This window comes from Erinaceus europaeus, chromosome 2 (genome assembly GCF_950295315.1).
Source record: "Erinaceus europaeus chromosome 2, mEriEur2.1, whole genome shotgun sequence".
NCBI lineage: Eukaryota > Metazoa > Chordata > Mammalia > Eulipotyphla > Erinaceidae > Erinaceus > Erinaceus europaeus.
In genome coordinates, this window is record NC_080163.1 from 39,105,958 (window position 1) to 39,125,143 (window position 19,186).

At 44.3% G+C, this 19,186-nt stretch overlaps 1 protein-coding gene across 10 annotated transcripts in view; it reads right to left on the reverse strand.

The window, feature by feature from the left end:
- Nucleotides 1–912: 912 nt before the first annotated feature.
- The window catches only part of LOC103110724 (core histone macro-H2A.1), an 80,704-nt gene continuing 62,430 nt past the window's right edge, over nt 913–19,186 (reverse strand). For 4 of the 10 annotated variants that reach the window (XM_060178295.1, XM_007519892.3, XM_007519893.3 and 1 more), the window contains 4 exons: nt 18,000–18,099; nt 11,231–11,320; nt 8,965–9,139; nt 913–1,660 (listed from right to left, as the gene is read on the reverse strand). In XM_060178295.1, the coding sequence (XP_060034278.1) occupies nt 1,495–1,660; nt 8,965–9,139; nt 11,231–11,320; nt 18,000–18,099 (531 nt within the window). In that variant the 3' untranslated portion in view covers nt 913–1,494. Of the gene's footprint in view, nt 1,661–8,964; nt 9,140–11,230; nt 11,321–12,102; nt 12,582–16,191; nt 16,283–17,999; nt 18,100–19,186 lie in introns of those variants that run through there. The other 6 variants (XM_007519894.3, XM_007519896.3, XR_009546273.1 and 3 more) reach the window with 4 other exon arrangements.

Sequence of the window (19,186 nt, forward strand, 5' to 3'; positions counted from 1 at the left end):
TCCACACCTGCAGGGGAATTGCTTCACAAGTGGTGAAGCAGGTCTGCAGGTGTCTTTCTCTTCCCCTCTCTGTCTTCCCTTCCTCTCTCCATCTCTCTGTTCTATCCAACAATGATGACATCAATAACAACAATAACAACAACAACAAAAACCAAGGGAATAAATATATAAAAAATGCTTAGGGGGTGAGTGGCCCCATTGTATGGCTTTTCCAAGCAGTTTGTAGATGATATTTCTGAAGTGAAAATTACTTTTAAGATACACCACTTCAGAAAGGCAATGTCAGCCTTAAATTTCTTTCTTCCAAACTCTAATCGAGGTAAAAAAGTAAATTGTCTAGACGTCTACCAGTAAAAATCCTGGAGAAAATGTTAAAGGTTTAATAATATTATAGATAAACTTAGGAACATTACTGTTGAGGTTTGAGTTAGGAGCAGTTTGCCTTTTTCATTGACAGACTGGTTATGTGATGACTCAGGACCTTCTATTTTGATTTCATGAGGCTTAATTTGGGCAGGAAAGACTATCTTTTCCATTCAGTCATGATATACTATGCACTATATATTTCTTCCTGCTGCTGTTGAAGTCCATCTTAGAAGTAGGTATATTTATTCTTTTTTTTTTTTTACATTCTTTAGATACAGAGATAAAGCAAGAGTGATAGTAGACCATAGCACTGAAGTTTCCTTCAGTGCAGTGTGGCTGGGCTGTAATCTAGGCTGTTCACATGGCAAGTCAGTACACTATCCAAGTGAGCTATTTTGCTGGCCTCACATTTCTTTTCAAAGAGATAGAAGCAGGGGACCAGGTAGTGGCACACCCAGTGGAGTGCACCTCTTACCATGTACAAGGGCCTCCCCTGGTCCCTCTTCCCTGTGATGGTCATCCCTTTGGAAACAAACCAGTCACAACAACAGTTTAACATTTTACTAAATCAATTCACACAAATTCCAAAATGCAAATATAATTAAGAACAACAAGATTCTGCTCTTCCTTTTAAATCTTCCATCTTCAAATCCATCATTAAGACAAAAAAAGTAAACAAATTCATGATTTTTTTTTCTTTGTGGAGGAGAAAAAAAGAAGGAACATTATAGTAAAAAGAACGCCACTGGGTGTACAATAAAGCACCACGACACAGGGTTACAAAATGGGGCTTCCTGGATGCTGCCACACGTAGAAGACGCTGCTCTACATTGGGCAGGACTTCATTAAAATAAAACTATAAAATCTCCTAGTTTATGCTAAAGTCAGACACGGTCTGGAACACAGTGCTTAACAATAGTAATGTCAACTATCAGTGCTAACGTAAAAACATTTTAGAAGGTCAAAAACAATTAAACTGGGAACCAAAACCTTATTTTTCCTAGATGAGCAAAACTGAAAACAAAAAGGGCTCCTGCCTCCTGGTAGGACTGAAGGGGATTTTTTTTTTCCTTTTCTTTCAAACTGGAGGCAGGGGACATAGTGGGGGCTGATTCTTAGTTCCTCAGCCTAGTTGGCATCCAGCTTAGCCATTTCCTGTACATAGATGCCTATACTCTCACTGTCAAAAAGCACAAAGTACACTGTTTTGATGGATGAGGACATTGTTGACACGAAGTAACTGGAGATGGCCTTCAGGATCAGCTGTGCTGCCGTTTGCTTGGGGAACCCATTCCTGTGGGAGAGGAGACATGTGCTCAGTAATCAAAAAGGCCCTGGACATACCCACTCCATCACCTCCCTCCAGAAGCCCGTCTCAAGGCCATCCATGCTGGCTGCCTCACTTGGGCTCAGTGTCTGGAAGTGGGGTCCTGTGGCTGATCTCATAGGGTGTAGGAAAGCCCACTGTTCACCAGACAGAAAGAGGGACAAGGAGGCAGAGAACCAGGACCTGCAGAAGGTGCTTTGTACTTTCAGAGAAAGGCAGCTAGGATCTTTGTTGTGATGGGTGACGTGCACTGAGTTTCCCAAGGGCAGTACAAGCTCCTGTGTCTCTCCTTGACACCATGGACAAGCATGGGACCTGGGACAGAGTCCAGACTCCCAGAGCGCCCTGTGAGTCTCAGCCCCAGGGGTGGGCTGGTAGTGAGATTTCCTCGAGGGAGATCCTGAGTCCTGTACACATAAGTACAAGAGTTACATCCTTCATACTAGCTTTTAGATTCTCTCAGAGCTGGGTTGAAAACCAGGAGCCCACACCCCAGGTAGATACTAGCTTGTGCCACCCCCAAAGCAGGGGTGTGGGAGTTATGAGGGCAGGGGAATAATTTCAAGCCAAACTAGTGTGAGTTCATACAGCTTCCATGAAAAGTAAATGCACATGTAAGTTGGAGGTGGGAGCTCAGAACTGAAGTAAAAACCTGAACTCAGGACTAGAGAGTTCACATGTGTCCAGGCTGTTCCTGGCTGGCCCTCACTACAGGTTCCTGAGCCAGGACAGAGGGAGAGACGTGGGAGTGGCCTATTCTGGCAAATTCTATATGGACTTCAGTGCTGGTGGCCCTGGATTCTGATCCTTTGCTGAGCCAGTTGGTAGTTAAAGTAGTTAAGGATGGTAAAGGTGTGGGGCCACTTTCCATGAGGATTTCCTTGTTTATTGACAGAGCTAATCTGTAGCCTGTCTGGAGCCTATGGACCAACTGGCATCAAAGACTCACCTTCAGATGACATGCCTGCCACAAGGTGAGAGGTTTTTAGGGGCAAATGGTGTGGTTGTTTTCTTTGGGGGGTGGGGTGAGGAGGCAGGAGCATTGGGATCAATATGGGGATTCCATGCCTGCACAATTCCTCCACTCCTGGTGGACTTTTTAAAATTTTTTTTATTAAGATTGAGGGTGAGAGACAAGGGGAGGGAGAGACACCCCAGAACCTCTCCACTGCCATGAAGCTTCTCCATGTAGGTATTCCCATATGGAGGCCAGGAGCTCCAATCCACACCTCATGCATCAGGTAAGCCGTCACCTGGCCCCCATTGTGGGGCTTCTCTGGCATATCCCTAGCCTTACTACTACATGCCTGTGAGTCCTGAACTACTTTAGCTGGCTCCCTTGGAGAATCAAATTTATCCTGTTGTTAGGGCACACAGCCTGTCAGAGCCACAGGAGAAACCCATTCTTAAAACCTGCTTTAGATCACACAGGACTTCATCCAACTTGATGGCAAGCCCCTAGTAATGTCTGAATGTTTCAGAAAGGGAGAGCATTCCTAAGACAGAGGTGTCACCCTCAGCTATATCCCCAGCTTGTGCAGAGGAGACTGTGGGTGACAACGGGGTGTGGGTGGGTGGAGGGCCAGCAGATCTTCCTGCAAAGCAGTCAGTAGTGAAGTGTGCTGCTCACGGCCTCTACCCTCCTGTGTTTGTCCAGTCTGAGCTGGTCCTGATGGGTGGAGCTGGGTGAGATACAGTGTGATGCAGACACCCTGGCCCTATGTCAGTCTCTCCGGCCTGTGCCCACCATACTCAGACAGAGACCTGCTCTGCCTCAGACCCCTGAAGCAGTATGACTGGGCAAGAGTGCTCCTTCTGTTCCTCCACATCACTGACACTCAATTTTAGCCTCTCGCAGGATCACAGAGAGCTGCTGAAATGCATGTTGCTGGGTTCCTCCCAAGGAGTCTGAGTAGCAGGTCTGGGCACCCTCTCTGAGAACCACTGCTCTGTAAGTCTTTACCACGCACCTATAATCTTAGCTTACTGTGTGTGTTGGGGGGGGAGGGGTAGATATCACAGGTTGCAGGCTTGCAGGGCCTTGTCCTTCAAGGGTGTTGCTGGGGGAATGTGTCCCTAACTTGTTTCCAGTAGAGCCTCTTATTGGCAAGCCCAACCTCTGTCCTCACAGCTACAGAGCTGTATGTATCCTGGGCCGTGGAGGAGACTGCTTTCCTGATGTGTTCAGGTAGGACCCCAAATATTTGCCAGTAGCCACAATTTGGAGCATTTATGATCAAAGGGAAGCATCAGCAGATGCTCTCAGCAGAGCCCTGCACCCTTTAGACAGGAGCAGTCCCAGTCAGGGAGGCACACAGGGCTGGAGTGCTGGGCCTGCCCCGTGCCTTGTAAAAAGAGTAGGTGGTGAACGAAGTGCTTATTGGGGGTTGGGAGAATTGTGTATTGAACAAAATAATGGAGAGAGGGTAGTCAGTTTATCAGTGGTAAGGTGAGTGGTTTCCAAGGGTCTTCTCAAAGGCTTACCAGTGGGAACTGCCTGTCTCCCCCAGGGTCTGGTGGCTACTGTTGTCATTGCAGTTGGCCCCAGGTAGCTGCTGAGTCTCAGGTGCCCAGAGCTCTGGAGGCCAGTCACTCACCCTCTCTTGTGATGCCCTTGTTAACTGCATAACCAAAGTAACATTGAACATCCATGCCTGTGTGATCAAGTCTTTGTGCCTTTTGTCCCCATCTCAGGCCTACTGCTCTGTGCCTACTTTCCAAGAAGGACTAGGTGCCATGTCCTCCAAAATATAGTGGAGAAAGGGGGGTCAGGGCTTCATTTCTAAAGTCAAGATTTTAGCCTGATTCCTAGCTGTTCTTGGGTTAGGGGTGTTTGCCTCTCTAAGCACTGATGTCCTTGACTGAAAAGTAGGTGCCTAACAGGCACACATGGTTCAAATGACAGTGGTGAAGAGGCTGTGTTGTCCCCAGAGCTGGGTGTCTTCAACTTTCACTTTTCTCCTTGCCTCGAAAAAATTAAGGGAATGTCTAAGTTCCCTTTGAAATCATTGCAATTGTGTCTCTTTTTTTCTAGGCAGGTGCTGGGGGAGACCCTGTGAACTCTCTCTATCTGGTGGCCTCTGGGTGTTCCTGCTTCACCCATTATCCCATCTGGATGGCAGTGATTCTGGATTCATCAGGGCATGGCACAGAGAAGGCTCAAGGGAGATACCACCTGCTCCCAGAGGGTAATGTAGACACACAGGAGCCCAGTCCAGGAGCTGTGCTGAGCAGCCCACCTGTGACCTGGTGGGTCCCTGTGGGGAGAGGCTGTCGCCTGGGGCTGGGAAGGTCCAGGTAGATTTTCTGGAGAAAACAGACTGGAAGCTGGCCCTTGAAGGCTGGGTAGAAATAAAAGTGGACTCAAGATAGGCTTTAGTTTTTCTACCAGGTCAATCTGTCTAGATGGATAGAGACCCCAGTAAAGAAATTGCTTGTGCTCTTGGGCCTTCTCCATTTTCCGATTCTGTCTGGCTTTGAAGTAACTACCTATCTGAGGTCACCTTAGTTAAAGGTTACCATTTTCAAGGTAAACATGAGGCCACTGGGAACCTGAGCCAAGAACAGTGGATTTCCAGAGGGAGAAGCTAGCATTCAGACAGGAGTAATATTAGGCCCAATGCCTCCCTCGTGGATTCTGCCCCTTGAAGCTAGAGAGGAGCAAGAGCAACAAAGCCAGAAAGTGGTCTCTTACTTTTTCATACTCAAGGGCTCATGTGTTTTGGGCTGATGAATTGTTACAAATTCATTTTAATTCTGTCCTCTAAGGGCCCTGGGGCTGGTCGTTATTCCTAGACAGGTGGGGGAATCCTCTATGCAGTGAGATGAAGCAGGTCTAGTGACCAGTGCAGACAGGAGACAGAGTTCTTTGAGTTCTCAGTGCTGAAGTTGAGGGCCTCCATCAAATAGAAGCCGTGTGTCCTTAGATGACTGATTTAATCCCTTTCTGCTCCCATTTGTTTACCTGAGTGGAATTAATACCAACATCCACCTTCTAGGGTTGTAGTGAAATCCAGATAAAGAGTTTAGCACAGTGGCTGGGACTTAATGAGTATCCACTAATAGAAGCTTGAAGGGAAGAAAAAAAATGCTTTCCTTTTAAACTCATAAATTTAAGGAGAGTTTAATCAAAGTCCCAAACTAGCTACTCCCTGTATATGCCCCTGCAGAGAAGGGTCGTCCTTAATATCAACCAGAGCTCAGGGGGCCAGGCTATCCATAAATATTGTGACCAAGTGCCCAAGGACAGGATGTCCAGATGCCAGAGGTGGTTTCCCAAAGCTGGGGTCAGACCTCAGGGTCTCATTTGCAGCCAGTGGGCTCTGAGCTGGGCCAGGCAGGGAGAGTGTAGGGCTGTGGTCACCCTCCACATTCAGACACAGGCACTCAGCTGAGAGAAAGAGAGGCCATGGCTCTTTACCAATATGTTCACCTGTATATTGTTTTAATTCCAACTGACTCTTATGCTGGAGACACAAACAAACCACAAACAAGCTGCTTTAGTTCCCCTCCTTAAACCCACTGTGATTTACTGGCTGGCTTTGGTGTGATCCCATTCTTTCCTCATGAAAGGAAGGGCAGCTGTTTACACAGCTCTCTGGGGCAAGGTCTGCCTGACAGATGTGGGGCCGGGTGGCTCTGTACATGTGCTTGCCTTTGGCATTCTGCCTTCTTAAAAGCTTTCAATTGATTATTTTTTAAAAGTTTTTACTCCATGAAAAATGTAAATAAGAGGTAATAACAGATGCTCTTTTAGGGGAATTACTTTTATGCTTCAATTAAAAATTTCCCAATAGCCATATGAAAAGAGCGTGAAATTATTACCTCCAATAAAGGCTCCTATTGCTTCTCTCTTCAGAAGCAACTTTCATCAGAGTAGATCAAAGTGCATCCAAAGCACTAATTAACTGAGCCTCTGAACCGTCTGTAGGGAAAGGCTGTCCCCATAACTTCACTCACTGATAAGGCTGCAAGCACAGAGAGATTGAGTCATTTACCAAAGGTCACACAGCAGTGTGCCAAAGAACAACCCTGCTGTGAGAGAAAGGGGGCACAGGATAAGTGAGGGAAGCAGAAGCTTGGGTGTTGGTGCTGATTCAGTGGCACTTTGTTAAAGATGAGTCTTGAATGGACCCTTGGACTGACCCTGGAGCTAGCAGGATTTATTATGTATTGAGTTGGCTTTTAGATGTTCTTCTTCTTTTTTTTTTTTTTCCTGCTTCACCTCTTATGAAGTGACCCCCCTGCAGATGAGGAGCTGGGGCTTGAACTGGGATCCTTATGCCGGTCCTTGTGCTTTGTGCCATGTGCTGCTTTTAGATGTTCTACTCCATTAGCTTTTTCTTCCATCCATGTGCATTGAAATGATATTGACTTTAAATTGATGTTCAGCATATGCTCTTGGCAAAATAGAGTGGACTAAAGCAGAAGCACAGTGCCCAAGAACAAAGGCAGAAGAACACAAGTGTGATCTATCAGCTCTCTGTACTTTTGTGGTGAGATGGCACTGAGAATACAGTTCACAGTCAGCATGGGTGTGCACTGAGGGCAGGGAGGGTGCTAGCATGAGCTTCCCATGGTGCTCTTCTCATACTCCTCAGAATGTGGCTGGTTTGTTATTCTAGTTTCCTCTTGCCAGTAAGACTGAGGAGAGAGAACTGAGGCCCTCACTCAGAGGAGACTACACCTGAATGCAATCAGGAGCTGCAAGGAATGGACAAGGGCTCCAGAGACTGAAGTTCGGGTATAGAAACATTACTTGGCTCAGTCCCTCTGACGGGCTCTGCATTCAGACCTCTGGGGAATAGTGCTGATATCTGTCTGCTTGTGGAGACAGGCTGGGAATCCTGTCCAGCTGTATCAGTCACTTGAGGCAAAGACTTTGCTGATGGTGGTGTTTGGGGAGACAGGTTTAGGAGCTGTCCTAAGGTAAACATCACAAAATTCATTTGAAAGATCAGCTTGCTTTAAGTATGTGAGGATTGTGACTCAACCAGCTCATCTGAGAGGAACTGGTATGCTGCAAATCCACACTGCACAGCTCAGCCTTCCTAGAATTCTGGGAAGACTGAAGGCAAAGGCCTTAGCAGTCTGGCTTGGGATACCCAAGATGCCAATAGCTGTGACCTCTGAAGGTCAGCTTCCTAGAGCAGGCCCTGACTATGACAACTACATGACACAAGCTCAGTGTAGTACTGTCCTAACAGAAAGGGGCCTGATGGATTATATAAATGTACTTAAATATTATTATTATTATTATTATTATTATATTTTATTAGTGATTTAATATTGATTCACAAAATTACAACAAGGGTACAAGTCTGCACCATCCCATCACCAGCATTCTGAATCCCCAACCCCTCCATTGTAAGCTATAGCAGTTCCCCCCAAGGTTGCAGATATAGGTCAACTACTATTTTTTCAACCATCTGTCTATATTTAGCCTTTTTTTTTTAGAGGGGTTCCCATCTTCTCTTCCTTTACAAGTCACATATATACCTATTATTACATCCAAATGTCCCTGCCTTTTTCCTCTTCTCTCTCTGGGTTCCTGATGGAACTGGAGTTCAGAGTCTTCTGGTCATCTTCTTATCATTTCTCCCCTACTGGGAATATGGATCAAAAGTGTTTTGGGGGTGCAGAAGGTGGGAGTTCTGGCTTCTGTAATTGCTTCTGCATTAGACATTGGCACGTGGATCCATATCCCTAGCCTGCTTCTGTCTTTCATGATGGATTGTATTTGATGGTGCCTGGGGGTGAGGTGGTTCTACAGTCCAGTATATGCTAGTAGCTACTGAAGGATGGAACTCTTCTAGTGGGGGCCCACTGGGTTGCCTGTCACAGGGACTGTTCCTCAAAGCTAGGAGGTAAAAGGCCCGGCAGCCCCTTTTCATTATCATGGAACTGCCACTCAGCTTCAACAGGGAAGTGAGACCAAGGCACAGCAAACAGGTTTTGGAGAGAGAAAAGTATTAGGGGCCCAAAGAATGCTGTGGTTTGGGAGCCTGAGGGTGTTTCCTGAGTTAGTATCCCTGCATTCACACCTGTCCACGTACCCTGGTGTTCTTCAAGTACACTGAGATCTCCTGTGATGACATCTGCTGTCACAAATGAAGTTTTGGGCTCATGCCCCCAATCTCACCACCACTTAGTTTTCACTCTTCTATTCTTTTCCATCAAGGTAAGTGCTTGGAATAGGCAACACAATTAAGGGCCAAATATGCAGAGAAATACATCCATAACTGATGTAGTAAGAAGCTGTGTGTCCTTACCTGCCACTGCCAATGGATGGAAATGCGATGGATTTTAGCTTCTTATCATCTGCCAGGGCCAAGCAGTTCTTCACTGTCTTTTCCAGAAGCTCTTCACACTTGTCTGAACCCCAGACAGGACTGTTACAGTGGATCACAAACTTGGCAGGCAGGCCGTGACCTGCACTGACAACAGCTAGAGGAGATGAGACAGAAACAGTGAGTTCTGGCCCTCCACAAAACACAGGACGTGAGATGCCAAACGCAACGCCCCCTTCTAGCCATAGAATGTCTTCCTGGGCCCTCCAAAGGCTGGTGTCCAGGAAAGAGGTAGGCAGCTGCTTTGTAATGCTAACATGAGCTGGAGCATAGTTATCACTTATCTTTGTGCTGAAGGGGGTTATAAGCTAAGGTCTGCTGCTGGAAAGTTTGCATCACCAACCAGTAATTTTAGCCAAGATTGTAGCAAGTCTTTACTCTGAGAAGACAAATACTTACCTATCTCACCTGGACCAATGCTTCAGAATGTTAGTACTTTGAGATGTATAATGTGCAGATTATTATAACTACAATTCTCCCAGACATAGTTCACGATAAACCTGGTAGGCAAACAATCTGACTGGCATCTCTTGCCTTCTCTGTAAGTAGTCCTGCTTAGTTTTGACAGTGGTTTTAGGATGGCACTGTTGTATTTCCGGCTATACATCTCCACAGATTCACTCTTTACCCCTTGTCACATCTAAGAACACTAGCCTTGGCTTTCCTCCCCTCCTGGAAATGAAATGTATCATCCCAGTTTCCCCCAGAGTATGTTGCAAAAGATGTAATGAATTCCAAGACAAAATTTCTGGGTCTGCCTGCTTTGGTAAATGCCCCCTGCTGTGCTTTTAGACAGACACACACTGCTAATACACTAATTTTTTTTCTGTTTCATTATTCCCTATGTCCATTTTGTGTGGAAGACTCACTAGTACCATTGAAGAGTTAAGACTGTATTACCAGTACATGCTGAAGTGCATCATGTAGACCATGATAATCACCTATGGACACATGAGACTGGGGTGGGGGTTACTTCACTGGTCTGTCCACATGAGAAGCTACTGCTAAACTATGTATGGAAAAAATTACTCTAAAAATGCTAAGATTATCACTGAGTAGCAGAACAGGGACATATCTCTCTTCTTTATGTTTTTAAAGCATTTTCTAAAATAAATCTTAAGAGAAAGAACAAAATGGTACTAAAACAAGTAAACATCTAGTCATGCAAAGTATTATGAACTCACATCAGCTTTGGGCTTGCCCTCTATCAGACTCCAAGCTGAGGGCCATAAAATGATGCACTAAAGGAAAGGGCCCAGAGTCTGCTATGGAAAAGCCAGGAGTCCTTGGCTGACTGTCCTGATTCAGTGTGGAACATCCATGGACGTGTCTGATAGAGCTTTATAAGTGGTCTCTTTCCCTCACTAATACCATAATTCTTGGAGGGAAAACAAATGGCAGAGCCAAGGGACAAAGGCATGACAACAAAGAACTCTGCCACCCTACTAGAGTCCAGGATGGGTGGTCATGTGTGAAGTCACTGGGGAAAAAGGAGTAGGACCTGCAGCCCCTCAGAGAGTGGACGAGCATGGACATTACATAGAAATTGTTGATGCCTGTGTCCAATAAGCATTCTTTTTGAAAACAGAATGGACATTGAGAAGCATTGAGTAAGAAGAGAAAAGGGGCCTGGGAGGAGGAAAAAACAGCCTTTGAGCAGCCTGTGAGCTGCCTTAGCCCATATGGGAACTCTAGGTTTTCTGTCCTGCATACTATGCTCACTCAACACCTAATTAAACAGAATTCTGCCCTGGAGCAGCCAAGAAGACATACTCTGTTTCTTAGCAAGGATTTGCCCCACATCAGATTCCAAGTAGAAAGGTGTAACTGACAAATGTACTTTTTTTTTTCCATTAAAAAGACAAACAGTAAATGGAAACGACTTACTTGTGCTTCCGGCCAGCTCATTCAGTATCACTAGAATGTTTAGCTTCTAAATATTTGTTTAGACCTCAAATTTAAGAGCTATTTTAAGTAATTAAAAAAAAAAAAAAAAAGGAAGGCTATTTGCACCACCAGGAAGTCCCCCAAGCCATTTTCATGTGATATTAGTCTAGGTTGTAAAGCTAACAGGCTTTCTTCTGCCTCATATTGGAGATGTAGTTGCACTGCCACAGACCTCTGGAGTCCAAGCTGTCTCATAAAATTATTTTCCACACCCAGATCAGCACATCACTTCTCTACTTACCTCCAGCTACTTCCAAGGGCCCGTTCTTTTTTCGAAGCTCCAGAACAGCTTCTACAAACTCCTTGCCGCCTTTCTTCTCCAGCGTGTTGCCTAGACAAGGGTGGAGTGAGGTCAGACTGCTGTTCTGGTGTCTTGGGGGCACACAGACACTTAGCATGTCAGGTGATTACATATTTTAAATGACCTGCCCAGCTGCAAAACAGGATCAAAGCCTTGGCTGGATCTGTAAAGTGAGATTTAGGAGGGATTCTTCATTGACCAGATGCCACTAGGGCACTGCTGCTTCACTGAGCTGCTACTTATCTAGGGCAGGCTCTGTGTTCTGGAAATGCCAGATGTGAGGGAGAGGGAAATGCCTGCTCTTTGCAAGGACACGTGTGTAGTGTGCTTTCTACTGGCATGAAAAAACAGACGGCACTGGTTTTCAAAGGCAGATGCCACCCCTGGATTTTTTTCTGTCTCCAAAGAGAAGCCCCAAATAAGAAGGCTGCAGAAGCAGCTAGTTCTTGGCCAAAGACCCAGAAGAAATCATCAGACCTGTGCACCTTTGGGCCAGGCATCATCGCCATACTTAGTTCCTATTTTGCAGCTTTGGTGTCGTATGAAAATACAAAAAAAAAAAAAACAAAAAAAAACAAAGTGGCCTCAGACAGTAGTTCTTGAAATCACATTAATGATTCAGAATCATTTTAAGTAAAGGAGAGCAACATCCGAAGCAGAGCTTAAAGATGAACTTATACTGTATATAAATTTGGGAAGAAAATGGCTAATTGCTCAAGATCAGCTTTTTAGAAAAAAAAAATCCACTGCAGGTTGAGTGTACTGTGTTGTGAAAGTCATGCTTACAAACAAGATAACCCATACCTAAAGGTTTGGGTTAAGTGCTGTACATGGGACAATATCATCCTTTAAATTTGACCAGAATTGGGTCTGGGTCTTCCTTAAGCTCTGGTTCCTCAGTTTTGCACATTTTAAAGTACTTTCCTCACAAGAGGATATATACTCCCCTTAAGATTTACCATCTGTCTTGGAAAATTCAGGGTGCATCTTGCACATTCTAGTATGGATCAGTCAGGATGCTCTGGAATGCACCAGCCCAAATTCTCATTCATCCTGTTAATGTCTGTGGATGATTATCTTAGAGAAATCTGTCTTTATTTGCAGGCTTGTTCTAGAGGGGTACACTAAATCCCAGGAAATGGCTAGAAGAAAAAACTGGCACCCTGGGCACTGTCAACTAGTAAGAGAGAACCAGAACTAATAGAAGGAACTGACCTGCAAGCCACTCCACTGTAGAAGTCTGGGGGGTATGAATGAATGTGAGCCACAGGGTACTCTCAGCTGAGAAGGCCTGGCTTTCAGAGGGAGAGGATTTTAGAAACCCTGAGGTGGGACCCAGAATCCCCCCTCATTAGCCCATTAATCATACCTTCATGCCTTTACCTATCTCAGAAGAGCATCAAGGAGAGTTTTAAAAGGCAGAGGTGTCAGGAGGGAAAACACATCCACTCCAGAAACTTTTCATGCTGCTGTAGCAGTTTTATGATGAAAAAAACTCAGCATCAGAAACAGCAGGTCCCTGGGCTGGAAAGAGCCACCCACAAGGAAATAGAGACTTTGAGGCTCTAACTCAGGAGGTGTGAGACTGGATTACAGGTTCACCCCAAGTATTCAGGCCACTGAGGAAAGCGTGAAGTCTGAATTTGTTGCATCTCACACACTGCTGTCCCACTGTGCTTGTATAGTCTTCCCTCTTGACCTGTTCTCATGCTTGAGGACAACGAATTTGCTCTATATAAGATAATTTCATGTCCTCATTACTTACTTCTTGGTGAGAATGGGTAATTTGAAAGGTACTATGATTAACACTACCAACTCCTTTCAAGAAAAGAAAATATTTAAGAAAATGGGCTGATTTATAATGAATATGCATAACAGTAATTATATATTGATATATATATATAATCTTAGGAAGAGTGTTTACTTTAAAATTTTTACTTATAATTAAATCTTGTTTTAATTAGAAGTGATATTTACAAGTTAAAATACACTGAATGCATTTCCCAAACTTAAAAAAATTTAACCCTAGATTACAAGCAATCAACCCAGCCAGGACTGGACTCCTACACACACATATGTATGCACATGTTCATGTAGACACACATGTACTTTTTAACAAGAAACAGGCCCATTTCAACTGTATTGTCAACACTCGTAATGTCAGGCTCTTGCTTTTTAAGCTTAACTTCAGGGTTAATCATAAAGCAATTGGCTTATTTGCCCCCAAGCATAAACGTGTTACTCCCATGAGAACAAGGACATTATTTCATGCTTAGAAAGCAGGCATAAGTATCAGTGTTCAAAACAGCCTAAGCGAAAATTTAGGCTTGGACAAATGTCAGGCTAAGCCTGTGGTCTATTTCACTGTTAGAAAGAACTTCGGATGGGTAAAAGTTAATCACTGGGGCTAAGCATTCCTGCACTCGCATTCCTTCTTCCAGCAGTCTGGGGACTCAGGAATTCACACCAAGTATGAGAAATGGAGTGATTATCCTTGTTTCCTTTTTTCCCCCTCTCACACATCAAAGAGGGAGCTGGAACCAATCAGAGACCATAAATGAATCTGGTTTGTTATTGTTTTGGTACTATAAAAGCTATCTGGGTCCAGTCCTAGTTTGGATGGTTCACTGGGCAGAATAAGCACTGAGGGCAGCGCTGGGAGACCTGGTTCTAGTCCTGACATAGTCTTTCCCTCCTCGGACACTCGGGGGATCTGGGATCTGGATCTTTTCCCCAGCGACAGATATGTGTGTGGGAGTGATATGTACTATGACATTGGGCCAGTTCAAGGACCCATGTTACTTGTATGTCACTGAAGCTAATCCTGCACATCAGTGTTCTGAGGGCAAGTATGTCAGGAGGAAAAGCATCAGTCCTGTCATTATTCAGATGAGAACAGCTATATTTATAATGCAGAAAGGACTAAGCTCTTCCAGGAGGATGCAGTGGCTCCTGCCCCATGTCAAAGTCTCCAGCTCTATCTCTTGGCGTGGCTAATCCTGCTGAACATGTGACTTCTCAGTTGTATTACATGGGCCAACTCCCTCTTTTCTCTGGGCCTGTGCTCTTAAGATACTTTTGCCTGAGAAGTTTAATAATTTCCAATTCACCCAAAGTCCTGGATGGCAGGAAGAACCCACACTTTTAGTCATTCCTGGCTGAAAGATAAGCCCTTAGCTGCCTGCTGATTTATTTTTCTTGAAGTATTTCCTTCCCACTTACTTTTCATTTGGTTAAGAAAGCAAGCATCTTCCTCTTAAGCTACTTGACTTAGGAGCGCTTAAACTCCTCCAAAATCTTGTGAATGGGGAACTTAATTGCCTGCAGCCTGATTTCATTTTGTCCTGGCAGACTTGGTGAATCCTAACTTTCCTTCAATTTTGTCTTTCCATCTGTGTCTGAAATCCAAAATACCCAGGAGAGTAATTAGTCCAAATCACAGTGGCTGGCACAGGCTGCAAAGTAGTGACATCTTGCTAGTAATACTAACCAGAGGTGGACAGCCACAGACTGCTGTGCTATTGTACCTCCCGTGCCCTGGACACTTAGAAGGGCCCAAATGACCTCATCCTTCAAGAAGACTTAACTTTTGTGCTTGTTAAGAATGTAACCATTCTCTTTGGAAGCTGATGTTTGAATCTAAACTCAGAATACTGCTCTCAGGGTCAGCAGATCTATGCTAGGAATCATATATGCACACATGCAAGTAAGACCATATTATCATGCAGCTATCATCAGCCAGACTCAAACATGGTGCTCTGCTTACAATACTTAGATCAATATTCATCACTACTACTGTTTTTACAGAAAAGGAAAGTGAAGCATTGACTTTTTCAGCTCTCCAAACCAGTAAGTGATAAAACTGGGACTCAAGCTTCTTTTAACCCAGCTTCACATTTGTGCTTTTATTTTTTTGCCACTGTACCAAATACCACTTCATTATACAAGTACTTCACCATGTTGATAAGCAGGGTGCTATCTGATGTTTGTGCTACAAGCATAGCTTTGACACCCTGAGCACACTCTCTGCTGTATCAAACCCGGACTACACGGTACCAGAAGCCAACTGATGATTCACATCAGTTGCCAGGGGGAGGGAAAATGCTTTCTGGGCCTAGAGGAGTATTGCAGGACGTTCTGAAAGTTTTTTTTTTATATAAGTTTTTTTAAAAAATATTTATTTATTTATTCCCTTTTGTTGCCCTTGTTGTTTTGTTGTTGTAGTTATTATTGTTGTTGTTGTTGGATAGGACAGAGAGAAATGGAGAGAGGAGGGGAAGACAAAGAGGAGGAGAGAAAGATAGACACCTGAAGACCTGCTTCACTGCCTGTGAAGCGACTCCCTTGCAGGTGGGGAGCCGGGGTTCGAACTGGGATCCTTATGCCAGTCCTTGTGCTTTGCGCCACCTGCGCTTAACCCGCTGTGCTCCAGCCCGACTCCCCTGAAAGTATTTTCATTTTCACTGAGGTTCTAAGGCTGTTTCTGGGGATGAGCATGCTAACACAGGCATATGTGGAGCAGAGAGCTGTGCACAGGCCTCCTGGTGTTTCTGGCCCACAGAATACCACTGGCTGCGTCTCCTGGCTGCTGAAATCATGTGTGAACCCAGTCTCCAACAAAGCTGTGCCTCGTGAGGCAAATGAAGAAAAATGATAAATGATGTAGCTGAACCAGATTCCAAACCAGAAGTGGGCCCACCTGAGAGTTGCTGAATTGCCCTGGTCAACAGCTAGCTGTAGTTCTTACATTCACAACCCAGGGACAGGAGACCTTGGGAAGGTCAGGACAGCTGGAAGTGTGAAATGAATGCAGCCCTGCATAGCTGTCAAAGGATCAAGCTGTCTGCAGCGGCCGACTGACCATGCACACACACACTCGGCAGCACCCGGCTAGGCATTACCTACTTCACCACCGGTGTAGAAGTCAGTGTTTGTCGGGTGAACGACAGCATCACTGTCGATCGAGGCAATGTCAGCCTGTACAACTTGCAACTATAACAGGTAAACAAATGTATATCAACTGTGTTGGACTGAGACCCACGCACAGGCACATTTACTAATGCCCCAATGGCAGGGCTGGCCTACCTGGTCGATTCCAACATATGAGCCAAAGAGGCAATCAGTCCACGAAGTGTGCGCACATGTGGATGGGGGTGAGGGGAGGAGGAAGAGGAGGAGGAGGTGAAGGAGGAATATCAAATGTGACATGTTTAAATTAAACATTTGAATGACAAGTACAAAAAAAAGAGAAACACACGCATGAGATCATTTTCAAAGGTTAAAAGAAATAATAAAACAATGAATGCCCATTTCACTTTGTAAGAACCTATGAAACTGGCACCCCACTGAGAGAGCTACTCAAACATGGCATCTGTTTTTAAAGAAAATATGGACTATCAGGCCAACCAAAATAACACGTTTCTCCATTTTGTTGGCAGCAGTCAACTTCCAGGCTTTGATTTTTTTTATTCTTGTGACTTTCATCACTTTGTCTAACTTCAATAGCCACCTCTTGAAAACCCAGAAAACAGTATAGGTATGCAAAGAAGAAATATTTTTCCAGGCCTCCCTCTTATTCTTGCCAATGTCTCTTCTATATACTTTATACATGCAAAAAGAATGTATGTATTCTGGATGAGTTACTTGTTTTTTCTAGCTGGTGCTTTTCTTTTTAAAAGAAAGCATCTGTATAAGCAGTTTCCCAACTCTTAAATTCAAGCAGGACATTCTTGAGTCCCAGTTCCATGTCGTAGACAAAGTACTCAGTTTGTGTGGGTTGGGCCGAGATCGGGAATAAGCATCTCTCCCAATAACAAAATCTGCCATCTTACAAAAACAGGGAGAGGGAGCTAGCAGAACACATAACATACCTAGCTCTGCATCAAGCAGGAAACTACCTGGTGGACAACTCTTGTAGCCTGCTGGCCTTGGCAAGGCTCATATCCAAGCAAACAGGAGTCTCTGGCCTGACCCTGAAGAAGTTCCTCTTTGCAAAGACAAAGCCACAGAGTGGCTAAGGGGCACCCCCTCCTAAATAGTGAGATACCATGGCTCTGGGGCTTGTTCTAGGAACTTACTTAGTAAAAAGGTACTGCCCTTCTATTTAATATAATCCCCTAGTCAAATAGCTTATGCAGGTAATACTTCATTGTATACTGTTTTCAGTTGTAGAAAGCATTGACAAACTGATAGGAGGTGGTAAATTTGGGAAAAAAACAATTTGGTTGTGAATTAAAGACATCTCAATGCCACATTAATGTAGCTTAGTCCTCTCCCTTTTCAAGTACTTCCAAGTTTTATTTCTGGGTCATTTCTAATTAAAGGCCTAAATGGAGAAATTATTATTTTGTAGTCACCTGAGATTTTTTTTCAGATCTAAAACAAAACAAAACTAAAATAAATAAACAAAAAGACATTTATAAAAATGTCCCCCCCATGTAACCAGCAGTCAGTTTGATCATTATGGAAGAGAATTTAGATGGCAAAATATTTACAATCTGGGGAAAGCATCCAATTGTACTTAATGAGATCATTTCCATTTGGGAATGGCTTGGAATAAGTGGACATTCAACATCTACATTCAAAAGTTCATCTTAGATTTGGAAATTTGGCTTGACCATCTGATGTTTAAGATGGTGCAGGGCCTAAATTCTGGGTTCCATAACTTTTCATCTGACAGCTGGTGGTGCCAAGCCCCAGCCCCAATTACCTAGGTCATCTTTAAGGTCAATGTCAGCATTGGTAGGATTGATTATGGCCTCCACCTCAAAGCCGGCTAAATTACTGATTTCACTGTGAATAAGGTTCAGCTGAAAAGAAAAGCATGAGGTGGGAAATAACAGGACAGCCGGGAAGTTATAGAGAAGTGAGCCTTGGCATACAGATGAAAGGACACTCCATGTGCACTGAGCACAAAGGGGGATAAGGGAGTAGTTGGCAAAAATGAATCCATTTCAGTCAAAAGACTCAAATGCCACATGGGCTGCTGAATGAAAGCAGTTGAGCTGTGGGTTCAGAACCTGTTGGGTGATGCCTCAAAAAAAAAAAAAAAAAAAAAAAGGAGGGGGAGGCAAGAGCCATAAAAGGTTGTTAACTTCCCTTTAAAAGTCTAAGTTAAGCAGCTATCTGGATCCAGAATCAGTATCCTCTACTGGGCACAAGAAGGAACATGTCTTCTTCTTCAAGTGCTGGAGTGATGCAAAAGTCCTAGCTGGTTTGGTTTTGGTCTGTTGCCTAGAAACATCTCATCTTATGTGCCTATTAAGTAAAGCTGAAGCTCTGGTGAAATTGCAGGAGTCATTCTCAAGCAAGACAATATGGCTTTTAAATTGTTGTCACCTTATGGGGAGGTTACTCCCAGCAGGTTTATTTTTAATATAAGTACCCAACCACCTGGCTCTTTTGGAATAACCATTAAAGGTACATCCTCCTCAGTTAGTGTTTTGTTTGTTTGTTTTGTTGTTGTTGTGGGTTTTTTTTTTTGTTTTTAATAAAGGAATCCCTAGTATTAAAGGGATCCTAAATTCCAGCTTCAGCTAAAGACTGCTGTTCTGGGTCCTACATGTCCACTTCCTGATCTCAGGTACAAGTGCCTCAGCAAAGAAGTTTTCTCAATGAAACTCATTCTTCACTGTCATAAATTCAAGGCTGTAGCAAAGTGCAATGTCCGAGCAGTCCCCAGAGGAGCTGGTGGCCAGGACTGACTGGTGCAGGCTGAGAGGGTTGACTGCAGCCCATAAGGCCCATCAGGCAGAGAGAGCCCTTATCCAGGCACTAGCAACTGAGCTCCATGCTGCTGAACTTTTGGGACCAAGTATCTGTGGAAAACAAAAACCTGATATTCTGTAGGCATCAGAAATATACACCCATATTTTCTGATTCCCAGAGACAGATGGT